General features: G+C 27.6%; 1 protein-coding gene across 1 annotated transcript; it reads left to right on the plus strand.

The window, feature by feature from the left end:
- Window positions 1-16,269: 16,269 nt before the first annotated feature.
- Window positions 16,270-18,681, plus strand: LOC133815754 (uncharacterized; the record flags this gene model as incomplete). The annotated part of the gene is made up of 3 exons (XM_062248558.1): window positions 16,270-16,370; window positions 16,464-16,748; window positions 18,090-18,681. Coding segments are annotated over 3 exons (978 nt in total), but the record flags the coding sequence as incomplete, so codon positions are not given.
- Window positions 18,682-20,383: the final 1,702 nt, after the last annotated feature.

The raw sequence follows: 20,383 nt of genomic DNA on the forward strand, positions 1-20,383 counted from the left end.
TCAAATGTGGACTTAAGGATCCGTTTCAACTCCAGTAAAAGAATTTACCCATGAGATGTCATGGGGAAAATATCGAACGAGTGTAATACATTACGGAGAAAATTGTAAAATCTCTAATTTACCAAAGGGGTACCCCTTTCAGAAAAATTGGATTTCTACAATATGAATTCGAGAAATATTTTGAAAGTAAATACTAAAGAATCTGCAAGGGTAATGGGCACGAAAGTTGTAGCACTATGTCTTAGGCTTCTATGTATTAAAATTTCGTGCAATTTCGAGGAGCGTAGAGGGTGATACGACTAAAATATTGACAGAAATACGATTGTAATGGAAAAATTTGCAAAAATTGCCATCGAAAAGTGGAATTTTTTTAATATATGGACTTAAGGCACCGTTTCATCTCCTATAGAAGCATTTAACCATGAGATGTCAAGGGGAAAGTTTTCGAACGAGTACAATACGAGTGTAATACATTTATGGATTGTTGCATTATATTTGTGATCTGAAATGTTCCATTAGGTTGACTAGCATGAGGATAGTGCTAGGGATTTTAGTTAGTAGACATGCTTAGATGATAGAGTAGGCGTGCTACTAGATTCTAGCTGCTTGTGTGAGTATATGATAACTCTACAAAATAGAGTTATTTTACCATGTTTTACATGCTAATTGTTGCTTAGTTCATGAGTTTTTAATTAACTTATTAAGTTTTTATGTAATTTTTAATTTATTAGTCTTATTGTAGTTTTCTAGATTTTTATATGTTTTTATAGATATGTTATTATAATATGTTGTAGTTTAATTATTTAAAATTAGTATTGTTAGTTTGAATGCTAAAAATATGATTTTATTGAAATTAAATGTTATGTAAATTAAATTTTAATTAATGTTTTCATGGGAGTTATATGATATATTTTATTAATGAAAATATTTAATTTTAATTTAGTTTATAATTTATTGTGTAGGAAAATTATTGCCCTTGAAAAGCAAGAAAATCAAAGGAAAGATGGTAATTTTGAAAGAAAGTAACAAGAAAAATGGTGTTTCTCCAAAAGCCCAACCACGTGAGGCCCACTCTAGGCCCAACCCGTGGCCCCCCCTCCAACACCCAGCCACCACATTGCTGCCATTTCCCTTATTGAGCCCAACAAAAAATGCATTTTGTCCCTTTGTCTCCTATGACAAAAATGCCAACTTTTTACCCTTTTTCCTACACATTTTCACCACAACATCATCATTACACTCTATAATTTACCTCTACATACCATATTTATTTTATTTAATTAATCTAATCAATTTAATTAATTTAAATTGATTATTTTAATAATCTCATTTTGGCTATAAATAAGGGTTTTGAAGACCATTTTGGGGTGCTTAATTTTTTGGTTACCATCTTTTTCTCTCATTTTCTCTCTACCATTCTCTCTTCCATTTGGGTTTTTCAAGAGCATTTTGCAAATATGTATGTCATTTATTTTGTAATTTCTACTCTAGTTATGTGCTTCTAATCTTTTTCATAAGATTATTAAGATCATGATGAAGCAACTTGTAACTAGGTAATATTTATGTTGTATGTTGATTTCCCTTGTAATGCAACAAAGTCTATGGATTTTTCTTCTTCATATATTTCTTTCATCTTAAATATCTTGTATTTTAGATTGTTAGAACATATTTACACTTTGTTCTTCATTAGTGCATAAACATAATATTCTTTGTGTAAGATGTGTCATTAAATTGTACACATCCATGCTTAGAACAAAAATATTATGTTTTGCCTTATAAATAATGTTCATTGATTTATTTGTTATTTCATTAGATTGATTTACACTAAATGCTTTGAAATTATAATTTTGAAAAGTGAAGAAAAATCCTATCTTTTTATAAGAAATTTGTGCTTAAAATTATAAATCTTTTTGGAAAATGATAGTTTAAAATATTTTAACTATCACTAAAACTTGGGAATCAATATACTAATAAATATTATTAAACTTACATTTTGTGGATTCTAGTATCTTAATAATCTTTTCTTTTAACACTTATTTTCAACTCATTATTGCTTTATTTTTATTCTCTTAAATAGCTTTATTTTTCAATATTTTATTTTATGTTCATAATATTAAAACTCATCAATCTTTGGAGCTAGGTTAGAATTTATTATTTTTGATTTAAGATAGTTTCATTTTCGATTTTAGACAACTCCCTTGGGTTCGACATCCTTGCTTACACGATCACTATTCTATATGGACGATTCGTGCGCTTGCGATATATAAATTTTTAAACATACCTGTTTTGGGTCCATCAGTATAGCACTTGCAGGAATTATCTTGGGTGTGTATTACTCAGGATAATAGGATGCCACCACGGAACTGCCGAGTGCGAGTATAGCGCAGGCAGGGCAACGATGTCTCGAGGGCACGGCCGAGTGTGAGTACAGCGCAGGCTAGACTAGGTGCCACCGTGGGAATGCCGAGTGTGAGTATAGTGCAGGCAAGTCAGATTACATTTCATGTCCGATCAACATGATTTGTTAGTATTTATGTGTGTGAGTATAACACACATTATGTTAGTGTGATATGGTGCTTATATATCACACGATGATTATTATGCTTATGATGTTTATTTATATTTAGTTGAAGGTTTATGTTTTCTGGTTTGGGGAGTTATGTCCTACATAGCTCTTCTTACTGGGCATTAGCTCACGGGTACTCTGTGTGCAGGTAAAGGCAAAGCAAAGCAGTGAGTGGTGAGGGCTCGAGGCCTGAACAGGACATGTTAGAGGCTGGGCTCCAGTTATTTTATGTTTTTTTAGAAATGAATGTCATGTTTTAAATTTTCAGACTTGAACGGTTATTTTCTCTATGTTGTTGTTGTTAAACCTAGCGTCCAACATTTTCATTTTTAAATAATGAGATCTCATTGTCTATTTAAATTTTAAATAAATATTTTCTTTTAGTGTCTTAAAGTATTTATTGTTTATTATTTTTAAACGAACTCCCTGAGTAACGTATCGGGAAATCAGGGCGTTGCACATAATTTTTTCTTATAAAATAAGTAAGCTGTAATATAATGTTAATGGAATTTATAATATTTGCATAGGCAATCACTATGCCCATAATAGTGTTCATCTAAATTAGGCTATAATAGTGTTCCGCCATTGAAACACTTAATAAACACATTGATATAATAATATTTCATAAGTATCAATGTTTGTTACGTTCGACTATAATAGTGTTCCACAAATCGAATTATCAATTGCTTATTAGCGTCCAATCCATTACGTAGCCAATCTCGTAAATAACTACAACTTCTTACTAAAATTACTATAATATCCTCACCTATACAATAAAATGCACATTCAATTACCTTAATGTTCTTATTTTTCACTGCCACCTACTCACACATTTTTCACCCGGTTAACATCATTGGCTACTATAGGTGAAAAACAATATTTGACACTTGCAAAATTAGTGGGACCCACAGGTGGACTAAGTCCTTTGAGATGCCACAGAAAAAGCCTATTCAAAAATATATATTTTTTCAATAGTCTATTTTTTCTATTATTTTCTCTCACATCATTTTTCTATCAACATTTTCTCCCTCTCTCACCATTTCTCATTTATCATTTTATCTCTCGTCACTTTTTCTCGTATTACTTTCTCTCATCAATTTCCCCTCACATCACTTTGTCTTTCATCATTTCAATTATTCACATCATTTCACTCTCATAATTTTTTCTCACATGACTTTATTTTTTATTTTTTCTAACATGAGTTTCTCTTTCTTTATTTTTTCCATTATTATTTTTTGTATTATCATTTTCTTTCTCATCACATTCTCTCACTATACTCTCTCTTCTCATTCTCATCACTTTCTCTCACAATTTTATAATGGATTCTCACAATATTTTCTTTTTCGAAATATATTTATTATTTTTTTATGATATCAAAAAAGAAATCAAAAAATATATTTTTAGAAAACATTAGTAACATTAGAATTCTTTTCACATCATTTCTCTTTTATTGTTCTCTCTCATCAATTTATCTCATTTCACTTCGTCTCTCGTCATTTTCGTATACATTACTTTCACTCTTATTATTTTCTCTTTTCTCTCTCACATCATTTTCACTCTTATAATTTTATCTCACATCAATTTGTCTCTCGTCATTTTTCATTTTTATTTGTTGTATTATCACTTTCTCTTTTATCATATTCTTTTACAATACTCTCTATCCTGTCTTTTTATTTCTCATCGCTTTCTCCCACTATTTGTAATGGACTTTCACAATATTTTCTCTTTTGAAATATATTTATTGGCTCGGCCCTAGGCACAGACAGGTCAGGCTTGTGCCTAGAGCCCCCACATAATGAGACCCAAAAAATTTGAAAAATATCATTTTATATATAATTTTTTTAAAAATAATATATTTTGTATAGGACATTATACCACTCATGGCTCGCGCCGTGATTTATTATTTTTTTATAAGATAAAATAAATAAATAAAATATTTTTAAAAAACATTAGTCAAACTCAAACAAATCATTTTTTTTTCATATTCATTTTCTCATACATCATTCGCTCTTTTATCATGTCCTCAACTTCTTGTAATAAATATTTTTTTGTCAGATCTATGTAATAAGTATATGTTTTTTTTTGTAATAAATAAACGTTTAATTACCATCTCCTAATATTTTATTTCAAACGTTAAGTTTGATAGATCTTTTTATTTATATAAATATCTCTTTCAGTACAATTGAATTGTTATTACTTTTACAATAGATTAACCATCACTGTCAATTTTCTATGCAATTAAAACCAAATTTAAATTTAACAAAAGTTATTACAATAGATAGATATTTTTACACTTTAATTATTTCAATACATGCCATTTTTTAATACTTTAATTGAAAAAGTATATAACAATTAATATAATGAATCTATTAAGTAAATCACTTTGGTACATGTTTTGTTTATCAATTAATAAAATATCAATCGATCATTTTGCTTATTAAACCCAATTATCACAAAAACAAAAATTGTTGTGATTAATATTATAATTAAGTGGTGATTAAATAAAACTATGTTGATATTTTCTTGTTAATGACATATCAATTCCAAGTGTTGATTCCACGTACGTGTGAGCTATTAATTTCCAAATGTTATAAATGCACTTTACTTTTTTGCAAAAATATAATTTAAAGAATAAAATAAGTGGAACTTTTTTTTTTTAAAGGGATGTTGTAAAGTCTTATCTTATATTTACAAGTTTAGTCTGTTATTAATTTTCGATATCAGATAAAAAAAAAAGTCTATATGACAGCTATATATTAAGTTTCACTTAATTACTGAAAAAAGAAACCCATAGATATTATCTAGAAGCACATAATATAGTAAAAAGTAAATGATAATTTATACACACGTATTAGTAAATGACATACTAAGTTAAAGAGGAGTGAAAAAAGCCTCACCATAAAAAATGATTCTATTTGGGAAAATCTTGATGAATTTGAAATAATATTTTTATTGTCTCCACATACAGGTATTTATACATAAATACTACTATATATATGTATATTATTTTTCATAAAAACTTCCAAAAATATATATATATTTATTTATTACATTATCATAATATCTCTTTCTCTCTTTGGATTCTTCATGCGTTTATAAGGCCAGTCCATAGATTATCAGATTTCTTTCAACAAAACACTGTCATATTCACTCTAAATATTCATTAAATTTCAGTAAGTCCACTTTCCATAAACACTTTCAACATTGTTTTTTTTTTCATTTTTTTTTGTTGAATATTGACAAAACTAATTAATTTTCTCAAAATTAAAGAAATGTGATACATGCACTTTGTTGTGTATTAGAGAAAAACACTAATGACTATAAACAAACTTCCAAAACTCTGATATTGTAGTAACATATTACCATACATGGCAAACGCAAAAACAAGAAAATTTTGCTATAAATTACAACTTCAGTTTCTTTCTCAAACACTCAAAAAAATCTCTTTCATTTTCCTTTCTTAAACCCTAGAGAGTAGTGTTCTTATTCTTATTATCATTAGTCTATTTCGTTGTTGTTTGTTGGGTCATTTCCATGGCGGCTGGTAACAACTATGCTCGAACCATGAACCCAATTTGCAACCATGGAGCTCATCCACCACCACCGCCACCACCACCGCCCCACCATGGACGAACACCTAACAATAAGAACAAGCCACAACAAATTGCTTGTCGTTTGTGTCACCGAATGTTCATGAGCTCACAAGCCCTAATAAACCACATTGAGTCTCACATAGTTGAAGAAGACATAGTTTTGCAGAGGCAAAACCAATTTCTTCTTCGTCAACAACAACAACAACAGCAACAGCAGCAACAACAGCAACAACAACAACAACAACTCAATAACTTCCATACAAACTCTCTCATCATTCCATCTGAGAGAAACATGATGATGGTGAATAACGGTCTTTTTCTCCCTAATAATAATAATACTAACAATTTCACTACTTTGATCCAACCAGGTCAAGGCCAAGCCATGACCATTCCTTATCTCTCTCGACAAGTCTTGATACCACAACCACCGCCACCTACACAGACTATTCCAGCTACCATACAACACCATGCTGCTGCTGCTGCTTTGGCCCAGATCAACCCCAACAACAACATCAACAACCCTTTGTTGACCGGTCCAGGCGACCAAGCTAATTTTTATCAACAACATTTCAATTTTATTAATAATAATTTTAATAATTCTATTGCTAGGGCTATTCCTCAACCAAGCACACCACCACCACCGCCACCACAGGTAGGGTGTTCTCTTTCTCCACCTGCGGCGTCGTCCGTGACTAGTGTCGCTAAGCGGCGAAGAGAGGAGGAAGAGAAGGTGAAGTTGGAGGAGGAGGATGATGATGATGTGGTGGAGCTGAATCCTGTTGATAAAACTCGACCATTTTTGAGCCTTTTAGACCGTCCTTTACCAAAGAAACAGTTGGTTAGTGCTGATGAGAAAGATCTCGAGATGGAAAAGGATGTGGATTTCACTCTGAAGCTCTGGCCTGTGATGGAGTCTCCTTAGATGATATGGGGAGGGGAATTCATTGTTGTTGTTGTAGTTTCTCTCATGCAAATCTTTAGGGTTTAATATCTTTTTTGGTTAATTAACAAATTAATTGTGTTAATCGATTAGTTGTGCTTTGTTTAGTTTGTTAAGATTATTGAGTCTGTCTGTGTATATCATGATTCAAAGAAGAAGACCCATTTGTTTCATGATTTAAAATAAGAGCTTTAATTTGTATCGGATATATATGTATAACTTATATATGCATATATGTATTAGTGTTATAGGTTAATTGAGTCTTTGAAGTTTTTTTTTAATTGTAATTTTCCAAAGAAAAAATGTATAATAATGCATTTTGAGAATTATTTGATTTTGTGTTATGTTTTTGATATATGTTTATAATATAAATATTATTGAGGAGAAAAAAGATAGAAAGAAATTATTGGTATAATGTCAAATAAATTAGCAATTATCAACCCATAATCCTATAAAAAGAAAAAAAGGAAAAAACAAGACAAGATAATTAATACATTGGTTTTGTGATGAATTTGTGAAAATTATTTCACAAATTTTGTTTGAGATTAATTCATATATATAAAACAAATCCAAGAAGATTTTATAAACATAGAGTAAAATGTTTATAATTTTCAATTATTAATCACACAATTGTAGAGTAAGAGAGCCTTTTGCAGTTGAACTAAAATTTTTATCACTAAATCAAAAAAATAAAAAAAAGTCACCAAATCTACTATAATTAATTAAATAAATAACGTACAACTAATTTATTAATATGATTTAAATATCTAATTAATTAAGTAGGTTGAGATTTTGATATTATATAAGATAATGATAAAGCTGTCATCTTCTGTCTTAATAATCCAATAGAATCATGATATTAGAGCGTTATAGTCATTATTAACAACAAATTTATAATTATTAAATTAAAATGAATAAATTTCTAACTAAGTTATAAATATAACATTTTGACTTCAACATGTGTCATTACAAAATCTCAAATGAGAACTTATACTTGCAAATAGCAATAATAAATAAATATGATTCCACCAATCTCCACCACGTGTTGTGGTGGTGTGTGCTGATCGACTTTAACGGTTTTACTCACCCGTCTCTGAATAAGAAATGTTAAATATACTTTATATTAGATTTTTTTTGTACTCTCTTGAATCAATGAATGACATGTAGATTCCACTAATGATTTTAAAAAATATTAAAATATAAAAAATTGATTAATATACACATGTCATACATGGATGAATGAGAATGTAAAAAAGAGTACAATAGAAAGTTTTCCTAACACTCCTCGTCCCTGGATATATCATCATATTAAATTTTACCAAATCATAAAAGTGTACAAAAGATATGAGTTCAAATTGTTATACTATATAAGATGAATGAGAAGATTGTTAAGTGTAATATTTAAGAAATTAGTTATTTTCTTCATAATTTTTTTTTATATATTTCTATGAGTTACTTTTTTGAAATTTGACAGTTTTATTTTTTATTTTTGCTCATTTGACTATGATATGCACATATGCTCTATACTAATGATTTTTCTTCAAAGGTCTTTTAATTAAATGATATATTGTTCATATATATGTTATTATTATCTATAAATTAATTATTGATTTTGGTAGGAGTTTGCTCCATATTTGGCTGAACTATATACATTTGGTATTTTGATACCATGCAAAGAAAAATAAAGTGCAATATGAAAATCAATTAGTATGTAATAAGTGGAATAAGTAGTGCTTTTATAAATAGATTAATGTTATTGTAGAATAAGACTATCCAAATAAGTAAAATAAGTAATAATATAATACTAAACTCAATAAATTTAATGCCTATGCATTAATCATAACAAATTAACCATTAAATTAAAATAAATAAATTTCTAACTAAGTGATATATAAAATATTACATTTTGACTTTGATAAGTGTCGTTAAAAAATATCAAATTAGAAGTTATACTTACACACAACAACAATAAATAAATAAATATGAGATCATCAATCTACATTGCATGTTATGGTGATATGTGTTGAGTGACCTTAAACAATGATTTTACTCAACCGAACCTTAATATATCACCATATTAATTTTACAAAACTATAAAACTATACAAAAAAATATGTCAAATCTTACATATTTATACGTATCTCGTATTATATTAGTTCAAATTTCGATGCTATACAAAATTAATGAAAGAGTTGTTAACTTCTTCATAACTACATAATCACACGGATATCAAATTAATTAGGTTCAAATTTTTATACTATATAAGATAAATGAGAAGATTGTTAACTTATACTTATATAACACACTACTTGAATGTATTAATTAGTATTTAAGCGCTAATCATTATTGACAAAAAATTACTTATTAAATTACTATAAAATTAACTCGAATAAATAATTAATCAAACTAATTGATATTAATATTTTTTTTTGAGTTTGAGATGTTATTTAATTAAATATTTTTTTATTTTTTATTTTGTTCTTTAAGAAATTAGATATTTTCTCCATAATTTTTTTATATCTTCATATGAATTGGTTAATCTTTTCAAATTTGACATTATTTTTTGTTATTATTATCTAGATTAATTGTTGCTTCTAGTAAGGATCTGCTTCATATTTGATGAATTATATACATTTGGTATCAGAGCAGCTTTGAAACTATGTAAATAATAATAAAGTTTTATTACAAAGTCAATTAGTATATAATAAGTGGAATAACTACTGATTTTATAAATGGATTAATGTTATTACACTATAAGACTATATAAATAAGTAAAATAAATAATTATATATTTTAAACTCAAAAAATTTAATGACTACTGTTATACCCAAAAATTGGAGAATGCATCCTAGGAGGCTAAGGAGAATGCATCTAGGAGAGTGCCTCCTAGGAGGGCTAAGAGGGTGTTCCTAGGAGACCCCAAGGAGGGTGTGGTCCTAGGAGACCCCAAGGGTGTGTAGGAGGTAAGCCTCCCAAGGTTTTCTAAGTGTTGGCTCGAACGTGCCTAAGGTAAATAGCTAAGGAGGAGGAGTCTCATGCAAGAGAATGGAGACTTAGACTTTCATAAGGAAAGTCTATACAATGTTCGATCAGACATGTTTGGGAGATGCTAAAGGAGGTTGCCTCAATGTTGTCCAAGGTGGGGTTCCCTCAATGTTGTCCAAGGTGAGGTTGCCTCAATGTCGTTCAAGGTGAGGTGCCAAGGAAGTTGCCTCGGACCACCTTGGTCCGAGGAGAAGCCAAGGAGATTGGTTCAAGGAGGAACATGGCATGCTAGAGGAGAGTACATGTTCGAGGAGAACCATGCACGTTCAACCCACCCAAAGCATGTCCTACCACCATGCATATCCTACCACCATGCATGTTTAACCAGCACTTGCATGGGTAGTGAGTAGGAGGTGGACCAACTAGCTAGAGGAGACTAAGTCAGACACAACTTCAACAACATGCGCGAGAATCTCTCATTCTTCCCACAAATGGGGAATTTGTTACATTTTGAATTTTGAATGTTTATTTGTAATATAAATGTAATAAATATAATAAAATATCCCTATTATAAGGGGATATCAGTTGAGGATCCCATCTCTATAAATAGAGAGCTGATGGGATGAGAAGTGGGTTCCTTCTGATTATTCTTTCTAGAGAGATAAAATTGGGTCTGTCTATTCTAGAGAGAGAAATTGCTGAAATTAGAGAGAATTCTTGTATTTTCACAATCTGTACTGAAGAAACTCAGTTGGCTCAGTCCATCTGATCTTGAGTACCGGTTTATAAATCACATCTCTAAGTGGATTACGCTATTACCGACAATCGGGGCTGAACCACTATAAAAATCCTGTGTGTTATTTACTTTTCTTGTTTATACTGTCTGTTGTCGTTTACATTCTCTTGAAGGTTCATTGTATTTGACGTTCTCACGTCGTTGGCTAAAAACGCAGTCAACAACTACCATTAATCACAAGAAAAATATTAACAAATTTATAAATATTGTACATATTAATGTCTATATTTTTTAGAAATATATATTTATAAGTATTCAAAATGATTACTTTTGTGACAATGTATTAATAATAAGTTATATTAAGAATGAACATATATATATATGGTGATGGCCATATATTTGTATTTAGTTCAAGTATTTATAAGATGATAACAAATTTTAACATTGGCAAATATTCAAGATGCTTGCATTAATATAAAGAATAAATATGATTTTTACACCCGAATTATTATCACTACCAAAATCGTACTCCTTCGAATTTTATTATTTTTAAAAATTCTTCTCAAACTATTACTACTACCAAATTATGCCCCTTGTAAAATAAAAAAAAAGTCATATTTAATCTAATATAAAATCATGACATTTTTAATTACATTGTTACAAACTTATTGTTTTACCTCCTAATCTCTTCCTCATTTATGAAATTCACTCAAAAATATAATTCAAATTAAATTTACTTAATATCATGTTTAAATTCCCCAAATTACAAAAAAAAGTCAAATTTGTTATCATACAAAAATACAATAACTTAATAATCTACTCTTATATAAATATCTAATTAATTAAGTAGGTATAAATTATGATTTTATATTAAATAATAATAATAATTAGATTTTCGTCATTATAGTATAAACATGCAATTAGAATCATGATAATTAAGTATTGTAGTCATCACTAACAAGAAGTGTAGTTATTAAAAAATCTCAAACCAAAACTTATACACTATACGTTGTGGTGGTGTGTGTTGAGTAACTTGTGCGAATTAAGTAAAGATTTTACTCACTCGATCTTAGATATACATACATATATATATATATATGACTATATTTAAATTTCATAAAATTATAAGCATAGTAAAATAGGTATTTCCAATCTACATAATATATCATGTTAATATCAAATTAGTTAAGTTTAAATTTAATCTGATACTATATCTCTTTTATATAAAAAATGTGTAGATAACGGAAATTCTTGATTTTAACAGTTTTTTATATTTTTTCCATTAACTTTAACGAGATATTCTTATATTTAACAAAATATTCTTATATTTAACGGTAGATTATAAATCTTACTTAAACTTAAATAAAATTAAATAAATAAATAATTAAACAAATTAAAATAAGATATTTTTTGAGATATTTACAATGATAATTATTTAAAAATAATAAAATCATATATTTTATAAAATAAATAATTAAACAAATTAATTAAGATATTTACAATGATAATTATTTACAAAATAATAAAATCATATATTTTATAACTTAAATAAAATTTAATTAAACTTAAACTTTAAGATATTTTATGATAATTTAAATAATTAAATCATATTTATTTAAAAATAATAAAGACAATACATATCATTTTTTTATCTTATAAATTTGTGTGACAGTTTGTTTTTTTATCAAGTTATTGGAATTCTTTTTATTCATCAAATTCACCAAAGGATATTGTGAGATACATTAGAAACTAAAAATAATTGATGCATGTATACTATTGTCTACACTATAACTTTTTCTATTTTTATTTTATTTCTATTATTAATTTCTTTTTAAATATTATTATATTTTATATATATGTCATGTAGTCATGTAAATATATATATGTCAACATTGTGTTTAGATGTCATATATGCAGAGATTATTGATATAAATATTTATATATACTATAGAACTATAATTCATTCTATTATATATATATATATATTTACTAAAAATAGTGAAACAATTTTTATTAAAATTATAGACAATGTGTACAACTTTAAAACTAAGCAAACGTGCAATAACGTTGCTTCTACCTAGTATATATATATACTAGATACAAGCAACGTACAATATGCCTGTTTGCTTAGTTTTATTTATAGAATTTATTAATTATTTTTATTAAATTTATATTAATGTCATATAAATTTTGAAATAAGTATCCTATTTTAATTAAATAATTTATTTATTTTTGTTTAAGTTTATGTTTGTTCTAGTTTTTGAATTTGAGAGTGACAAAAATAGATTATATATTATATGTTTAATATAATATTAAATATTATACGTGGATTTTAAATTTAAGTTTCTTGCTAGTTGTTTTAAAAAAAAAACAATTTGTTGCTAATTCACAATAGATTATGTTATGTGTTTAATATGATATTATTCTAATAAATGAGTTTAAGTTTAATTCAATTTTATTTAAGTTATAAAACATATGATTTTATTATTTTTAAATAATTATCATTGTAAAATATCTCAAAAATATCATATTTTAATGATTTATTATTTTAAAATAATTATTATTGTAAAATATCTTAAAAATATTATATTTTAATTTGTTTAATTATTTATTATTTTTAAATAATTATGATTGTAAAATATCTAAAAAATATTCTATTTTAATTTTTTATTTATTTCATTTAAATTTAAGTATTTACAAACTACCGTTAAATATAAGAATATTATGTTAAAGTTAACATTAAAAAAATAAAAAACTGTTAAAATCAAGAATTTTCGTTATCTACACACTTATTATATAGAAGATATATATATCTATATAAGACGAATGAGAAGGTTGACAACTTCTTTATAACTATAAAATCACGAGAATTACTAAGGGGCACCACTGGTGCTCAACACCACAAGGACATGACATACTGTTATTGGTGCAATCCAATATTGGGTCCCACTTATTTGAATTTAATAAGTATTATGAGATATCTCTAACCAATCATAAGATGTTACCTCATGTAGTGTTGAACACCTTAAGATGTCAAATAACAACACTCTAAAATCACACAGACCTTAAATTAATTAGGTTCAAAATTCTATATTATATAAATATCAATAACACGCCAATTTAAGCATAGTATTTAAGCGCTAGTGATTATTGAAAAAAAAGTTAATCATTAAATTATAATTAATTAGCTCATATAAATAACTAATTAAAATAATACAAATTAATATACTACTTTCTTGAGTTTGAGATGTTCATTAATTATCTTTATTTTTTATTAATAAATTAACTATTTTCTCCATAATTTTTATTCAATGTATGAATATTAACCTTTTGAAATTTGACTTTTTAATTTGTCACAAAATTGTTCATATATATCTTCTCTTATTTGACTATTATGCCTTATACTTTTTATTTTCCCTTAAATGCCACCTAATATTAAATGACATAGTTTTCCTTAAATTATTAATTGTTACTTTTGGTATGAATTTACTCAATATTTAGAAAATTTTGAATAAAATACACTCATTAGTAGAATTATTTGGCTCTAATACTATGTGCGCTAAGAGTTATAAAATTTTATCTCAAAACTAATTGGTAATAACAGGTGTAACTAGTGTTCTAATAAATGAATTAATGTCGGTATACTCTTTCGATGTGAAATATACTCTAAGATGACAAATAAGTAAATAAAAAAAGTGGAAACTTTTATGTTGGGGTGTCACTTTAACTCTTAGGGGGTGTTTGTTTTGAGTAGTTGAGTTGTCTTGGAAAGTGTAGATAGACTTAGGATGGATGTAATATGAAACTTTTGTGTACAAAAGGGTTCACTTTACCCTTAAAATACATGTAGGGCCCACACAAATTATTAACTTTATCCATTAAAATTTGAACCAAACATAAAAAGGAATTTAAATACTCATTCTCACATTTACTTTACCTCATATTAAACACCCCTTAGTCATAAGACTCTTTTATATATGCTTTTAATATTATTATAAAAGTATGAAATAATCTATCTAGATGTTGTATCCAGATGTTCGCACGGGTAGGTGCTAAAGTGAAGCGCCTACCCGTGCGAATGTACCAATATCTACAAAAAAATATTTCCTAAGAAAATAGAATGTGTAGTTGAACCATTAGAATGTGTTCTAGAGAAAATACAAGGGAAAGGGGAGAGTGTAGAGCGTGGAGTGATAGGCCGCAGCTGTATTGGTCTAATCCTTTGGTCAAATGACCATTTTACCCTCCTCTCTTAACTTCCCTTCAAAGTACTCCAAGGGCAAAATGACCATTAAGCTTAATTTCCCACTAAACCTCTACACCTTAAATTCCCAATTAAATCTCTAATCTTCCAAACATAAATATTTCTCCCAAAAATATTTCACATTTTAATAATTTTCAAAATATGTGAAATTACCAAAATACCCATTGGCTCACCTTGAGTCGGGTTTTTATCCCCGTTGTGATTTTTCCGCTAAATTGCTCGAAATGATCAACTCAAGCCGAATATCACGAATATATCCACATAATGCATGCAAATATAAATATACCATCAATGAGTTAAAATTACGAAAATATCCATTTTTAACAAAAACGGATCTTTAATAAACACATTTAATACACATAATCATACATACTCAATCATATAAATCAAATAATTAATGCATAATTGCACCACGTGTCCACCCGGCACTCTAATCAAAATACTTAGTTCTATTAGAATTTCAGGACGTTACATAAGCCTATCCCTCAAGTTGTGATGTTTTTCTTCTTTAAAAAAGTGCAACATTTTATACTATTTCCTGACTTCTGCCGCAAAAAATATTATTTAATATAACATAATTGCAATTTTTCAAACTACTTACTTATTTTTCACAGCCAAGTTCCCAATATTTATTAAATAATAACTCATTAGTTTTCTAATAAATAGTTTTTTTTTTTACTAAAAATATATAATGTATGATTTATTTAAAAAAAAGTTGGTTAATAGTTGATGTGTGTATGCATAAAACGATATATATTTTTTCTAAAAATAAAAAGTTACATAGAATTCAAAATTTTCCAGATTAAAAGAAGTTTTTTCCAAGAGTTAATAACCTTGCAAATCGACTTGGTTCAAAATGAAATAATATATGTATATATATATGTTCGATACATGCTGCTATTAATTTGGTCAAACTCTAATAATATATTAGTGATGTTCCTTTTTTTAATGTAGTGTTGACCATATCACACATATTATCTCACATAGCTACAATCAAGGTCGATCACCCAATAATTAACATACAAAAAACTCGTATTGATAAAAAAAACTCTCTCTGATTATTGTGTAATACAATATATATATATATATATAACTACTCAATTAATCTATGATTATTACAAATAAACTACTACTGATCTGATCAGTTATTATTAATCACTTGTTTTGTTCTATACATATATAATATATATAATAATGGACCTTATTAAAAAGCATGCATCTTCTTTTCTACAAGACAAGTATAAAATTGCTAGGCTTGCCTTTACTGATGTTACCGAAGCTGAACTGTAAGCTATATATATATATATATAGATATATTTATATATAAGATGATGATGATGATAATTACTTAATTATTATTATTATGTAATTATTATAAGGTTGGCTGAGGAAGCAACAAATGAGGATTCATGCAGCCCTGAGCCCAGAACAATGACTAGAATTGCAGAAGCATCTTATGCCGAAGATGACTACTGGAGAATCGTTGATGTTCTTCACAGAAGACTGTGCAGCGTTGATTGGAAGCAATGGAGGCAAGCATACAAGGCTCTAGTTCTTCTTGAGTTCTTGCTCACTCATGGCCCTTTAGATTTTTCTGAAGAGTTTGTGTGTGACATTGATGTCATACATGAGCTTGGAACATTTCAATTCATAGACCAAAAGGGGTAAGTTTGTAATTTTATATGACCAATAATTTTATGCTACTTTAAGGCGATGATGTTTTTTCAATAATTCTTTGTAAAATAGTTTTTCGGACATGATGTTAAATAATTTCGATAGTGTTTGGCTATATAAATATATATATATATATATATATATGTGGGAATTTTGTTATAGGACTTCACTTTAAGTCCTATTGGTAATGCTCTCAGTGTTTACAACTCATGAATAATTTTCGGTACGATTTTTTTTATAACTGTGTATATTGTAGCTATTTAGAGCATCCTGTAAATTTCAGAAAATTACGAATAATTTACAGTATCGAAAATTAGGTTCAAACATGTTGTTGCACGCGTGACTAATTTTTTTTACGCGCTAGGAAAACAACATGTTTGAACCTAGTTTTCGGTATTGTAAACTATTCGAAATTTTCTGAAAATTTGCAGGATGCTATAAATAGCTACAATATACACGGCTATAAAAAAAAATCGCACCGAAAATTATTCACGGGTCGAGAAACACTGAAAGTCCTATTAGTAGGGCTTAAAATGAAGCCCCTATAAAAAAAATTTCCTCTATATATTTAATAATCATTTTGCATACTAGCCTCATTTTGATTGTTCTTATTAGCAAAATAATATTTGAGACACTCCCAACATATCTCAATTCTGTGTCAAAAATTTTAAATACTTTGTCGAAAATTTCAGACAAAAAAGCCATTTTGCACAACAAAATAATTATAAAAAAAAATATCATTTTACAAAGTGACATTATTATAAAATTGTCCATTTTCATTAATTACTCTTTTCTTCAAAATAATCAATTTGCACAATAATGACTCATTGTAAAATCACTTTTTGGATGCAATTGACATCTTGTAAGACTTACTCAACACCTTGTCTTAATGTTATTTTTGCAAAAAAATAAAATTATTAGGCCTTACTTTTTTTTTAATATGTATTACTTTGAAAAAAAATGACACTTTTTGGAAACATTAGCAAATTAGCTTTTTTTTTATTTTCTTTTAAGTTATTTTGTACTTAAGCCTAATTTTGATAATATTTTGCAAAATAGCTTCCAAACCTCCCGACACCACTATCCGAACTCCAAACAAATATCATTTCGCAAAAAACTATCAAAATGAGGTCAAAATACAAAATAGACTCTAAAAAAAGAGTCTATTTGGAAATATACTATTTTTTAGTGTCCATTTTACACTTTGGTTTATCAAATAATAATTAAGGAAGTCTAGCTAGCTTATAAGATGATTTTAAACCAAGTTATTATGATGTTTTTGACACTAATATTTATTGTTAAAAATAATGAATTATATATATATTAAACAGAATCAACTGGGGTGCCAATATGCAAAGGAAATCAGATGAGATCCTAAAGCTTCTAGGAGGAGGAAAGAGTAAGACTACTACTGCACTCAAAGAAGCTCGTTTGAGAGCTCTCAAAGTAACAAAACAAATCCATGGCTTTGGCTTTGGCTTTGGCTATGGCTTTGGGGGATCAATAATGAAGCCCTCTTCTGCAACCTCAACATCAACAACTACAACAAATACTAATAATAATAACTATGAAGAGAGAATAGATGAGAAAGTTCCAATGAACTACTCACTTGGTGGAATAAGATCATCAGAAAATGATGATGATGATGATGATGATACTTGTACTGGAAATGTTGATAATTATTGTCCTAATAATAATTCAACCCATGATGAAACCAACTCTTTTCTTGATGATGATGATGAGAAAGAAAGATTTGATAATAATGGTTTTGTTGGTGGGATTTTCTCAAAGCTTACTAACACTTTTAGTCCATCATCATCATCATCATCAACAAGAGATTATTATCGTGGCTTTAGAAGTGTTTCTGATGTTGGGAGAGTGGCCAAGAAGAAATATAGTCGACAATCTTCACTATGGTATTAGCTAGCTACAAATAATTTACTTATTATATGTATTATTGTTTAATAATATCATTGTTTGTTTTATTACTAGTAGTAACTAAGCTTATTAGCATGTTATACAAAAATTATGTTATGTCTTAGTAATAGCTCTGTCTTAAAATTTGAGAAATATACATATATTTTTATACGACAGTTCTCCTGTAGGACTTCACTTTAAGCCCTACCGGTGTGGCTCTTCACTGTTCTTGACTCGTGAAAAGTTTTCGGCACGATTTTTTTTTATGATCGTGTATATTGTAGTTGTTTAGCGCATCCTGTAAATTTTTAAAAAATTCCGAATAGTTTACAGTACCGAAAACTAAGTTCAAATATGTTATTTTTCACGCGCATAAAAAAAATTAATCACGCGTGTAACAACATGTTTGAGCCTAGTTTTTGGTACTGTAAACTATTTTCTAAAAATCGTGTTGATGCTCTAAATAGCTACAATATACATTATCATACAAAAATCGCGCCGAAAATTGTTTAAAAGTCGAGATCACTGAGAGTTCTAACGGTACAGCTTAAAGTGAAGCATGAATTGTCGTATTTATATATATATATATATTTATATATTAATATGACTGGAGAATAGTTGTCTTTTAGTTATAGCTAGCTACTGAGATTAATTATTACCAGTCTGTATTATTCTTTTGGTGTGTAGATATATAATATTAGCTTTCTCACAGAGGTGATTTTTGGCTCTTAGTTCTTTCTTTTATATACCAAAATTTCTATCTCAATTATTATTATTTTTTCATCTAGTACCTTGGTTGAAGTGTGTGCATATTCAAATAATATATAATTATAAGATAAAAATAATTGTATAGATGTGTCTTGTTATAGTTTGGTTTTTATAATAATTTTATTTTAATATATAAAGCTAATAATCATGAATTATATTTGATATATAGAACAAAAAGGACATTATTGATATTGATAGCACTACTTTTTTGCTTAAATAATATGCACACACAAATTTATTATAAATTACCAATATTAATTTACTTTTAATAAATCATAATGAGTTGGGTAGCAGGCGCAACAATATTCTCCCATTAATGATTTTATTATACTAATTCTTTTTTTTTTAATTTTTTTTATATATTAAGATCTCTCATAATAAAATCACTCACGTGTGGACCTATTTGTATTCATGACATTTTTTCTCATCATCAATTATACAATATATATTTAAAATATAATTATAATTCAATACTAGCTAGCCCCATTAATTAACTATATCTATGAGCAATAATAAGATCAAAATTAATTTGGCTTCTTCTTTATTAATTAGCTGATAAGTAAGATAATTAAGCTACATTATTTTATAGGCTAAACACATTAAAGAAAACAAAAACAAATTAAAGGTGTTATCTTTGACTATAACTTCTTTTCTTGTGTAACTTCTTTGAGTATTTCTGTTTAGAAAATGTTTTAATTTAGGGAATATATTCATTTGGTACCTTGTGTTTTTGCAAAGTATCATTTTAGTACTCTCTGTTTTCAATAATGCTCATATGGTACCCTGTATTTTAAAATCGTACATATTTGATACCCTAAACTCATATTTGATAGATAAAAATTTGTCAATTTAATCAAACTACTGTCAATTATGTAAGTTACAAATTTAATTTAATTACATAATTACATATAACAGATGACAGTTTGATCATATTGACAAA

Source organism: Humulus lupulus, chromosome 2, assembly GCF_963169125.1.
Source record: "Humulus lupulus chromosome 2, drHumLupu1.1, whole genome shotgun sequence".
NCBI lineage: Eukaryota > Viridiplantae > Streptophyta > Magnoliopsida > Rosales > Cannabaceae > Humulus > Humulus lupulus.